At 46.4% G+C, this 2,478-nt stretch overlaps 1 protein-coding gene across 1 annotated transcript; it reads right to left on the bottom strand.

Moving 5' to 3' along the window:
- Positions 1-1,436: 1,436 nt before the first annotated feature.
- LOC118418263 lies at positions 1,437-2,117 on the bottom strand. The gene is made up of 2 exons (XM_035824108.1): positions 1,947-2,117; positions 1,437-1,805 (listed from the first exon to the last, which is right to left on the bottom strand). Exons 1-2 carry the CDS (start codon positions 2,115-2,117, stop codon positions 1,437-1,439), a joined length of 540 nt encoding a protein of 179 aa, XP_035680001.1.
- Between the last annotated feature and the right edge of the window lie 361 nt (positions 2,118-2,478).

The raw sequence follows: 2,478 nt of genomic DNA, 5'->3' as shown, positions 1-2,478 counted from the left end.
TGAAATAGGCATTTGGTATTCTTCTCTACCTCTGATCTTCTAAGCTGTAAAACAGTTATATTTACCAGTATACGATAATGAATAAGTGCAGGGGTCCCTGTGGGTATGGTGGTAGGGCAAGGGGTCCCTGTGGAAATGGGTTCAGGCCCAGGGGTCCCAGTCAGAATGGTTCTGGGGCATGGAGTCCCAGTGCGAATGGAGGGGCAGGCTGTGATGTGCTGGGGGTGGGGGGCTACTGGGGTTGGAAGGAGTGTTAAACTGCTGGAATGCAGAGGTGTCATTTTCCTCTGAGGGCATCACCCACAGTGTCCCCGGTGACGGTGTCATTTTCCTCTAAGGGCATCACCGTGTCCCCGGTGACGGTGTCATTTTCCTCTGAGGGCATCACCCACAGTGTCCCCGGTAACGGTGTCCTTTTCCTCTGAGGGCATCACCCACCGTGTCCCCTGTGACGGTGTCCTTTTCCTCTGAGGGCATCACCCACCGTGTCCCCGGTGACGGTGTCCTTTTCCTCTGAGGGCATCACCCACCGTGTCCCCTGTGACGGTGTCCTTTTCCTCTGAGGGCATCACCCACCGTGTCCCCGGTTACGGTGTCCTTTTCCTCTGAGGGCATCACCCACCGTGTCCCCGGTGACGGTGTCATTTTCCTCTGAGGGCATCACCGTGTCTCCCGGTGACTGATTTTACTATGGAAAGAAATGCTTTTCAGATATACTGTCCTAATCCTGAAAAGTTCAGTTGGAAAGCTTGCCCAAAAATCATGTTAATAGCCGTATTGCAGCAGTTCTTCCTCATTCTGGTGACATCCACTTGAATCAGGCACCTCAATTGTAATTGACTTTCCGTCAGTCACCATTTCTAACTGTTGCTTTGCTTGGTAAAAACGTAACAGTATTAGATGAACTAGAATATAACAAACATAACATTTACGCAAAAATGCTACATACAGAAACACAAGGAAAAAAATACATTTTAAAAGTATTTCAAGCCAACTAAAGTCACTTCAAAAGTATATATGTGGTTAAAACAATGTCTCCTATGTTGAGAGTGATATCCTTTCTAAATAATTGACAATTACGTTCTGTTGGACGATAACTATTATTCATATGCTTGTTGAGGGAATGGCCATCCTTTTAATATTTTCCTGCAGATGGGGTATGTGTTGCTGTGTGTCTTGCTAGGTTCCTTTTTTGATTTGAACACTTTTTAACACTGATGACATTTAACCATCACAAGTTGCAATCGTTACAAAAATCTTGAAAAACCATTTATTCACATCGAAAAAATGTGTACATTACAAAATACGGGAATCCAGAACACACAAATCAAGAAGCTTATCTCTACCGTCCGCAGGAACGAGGCGGTGTCCATCTCTCCCCCGTGAAACCTGTCGAACATCTTCAAGATCTAGCGCTGCAGCACTCGGTAGTGCTTTCACTGGTAGCGCGTCAGCCTGTTGGTACTGACCATCTTTACGTGCACGTGGAGGCGCACGTACTGCGCCTCCTTGTGAAGAAGGTCGACCAACAGGTATAAGGCCAGGGAGAGCTGCGCCTTCTTGTTTAGCCTCGTATGATAACCCTCCAGATCGTTGTTGGTTCTTACCGACCACTCCTCTATGGACCAGACGCTGTTCCCCAGCCACCCCCGTTCCATGTACTCCATGAGCTCGAGTAGGGTCGGGTGGTTCACCTCGTTCCTCATCTCCTCAAAGGCGCCCCTGATGCGCTGTGCAGGGAGGAAGTGGAGCACCATGAGCTTCCTCATAAACTCATTGGCTCCACCTTTCTCATAATAGACTGGCTGGAGTCCTGAAATACAATATGAAAAGATACTTAGACATGGCAATCAAAATATTTGCACTATATTTAAATGATATATAGTATTTACATATGAATTTATTAAAATAATTCATAGGTGCACAGTGATAAATTGTGCACATACCAGCCTTTGAATATTCTTGTAGACGGCCTGTGTCAGGTGGAACCCACAGCCATTCCGTGTGCAGGCTGGAAACACGGACCGGACTGCTCCCCACATGTCGTCCTCAAAGTCCATCTCAAAGTGCTCGACCTTGGGTGGACGTGGCAGCATGTCTCGCACAGTCTTGAACATCATTGATAAAACATGCATCTTTTATCAACATTAAATATCAATGTAAAATCATAATACAGCGTTATAGCTACCTTCTTGTTGTCGCCTTTCAGCGTTTGCTGAAGTTTTTGAGGTGGAAGTCATAGAACCCCTGGAACTGGTGAAGGAGTTTCACGGAAGAGAGGTACACGGTGGGGTGGAGGCAGGAGAGCTGAGTGTGCGACTGAGAAACTGTGCATAGCCGGGCAGGATGTGCGGCGTTTGATAATATTTCCTGTAAGGGTTTTCAAGTGCTTTTTTATCTTGTTTACTCGTGATTCAGTAGTTGTGTCCACTGTATTCTCTCTACATGCCCAGTTGAAACAGTAGCTATTGAAACATT

The sequence above is a fragment of the Branchiostoma floridae genome, chromosome 6, assembly GCF_000003815.2.
Source record: "Branchiostoma floridae strain S238N-H82 chromosome 6, Bfl_VNyyK, whole genome shotgun sequence".
Classification (NCBI taxonomy): domain Eukaryota; kingdom Metazoa; phylum Chordata; class Leptocardii; order Amphioxiformes; family Branchiostomatidae; genus Branchiostoma; species Branchiostoma floridae.
Note: the sequence above shows the minus strand (reverse complement) of the source record. Positions and strands in the feature narration are given on the sequence as shown.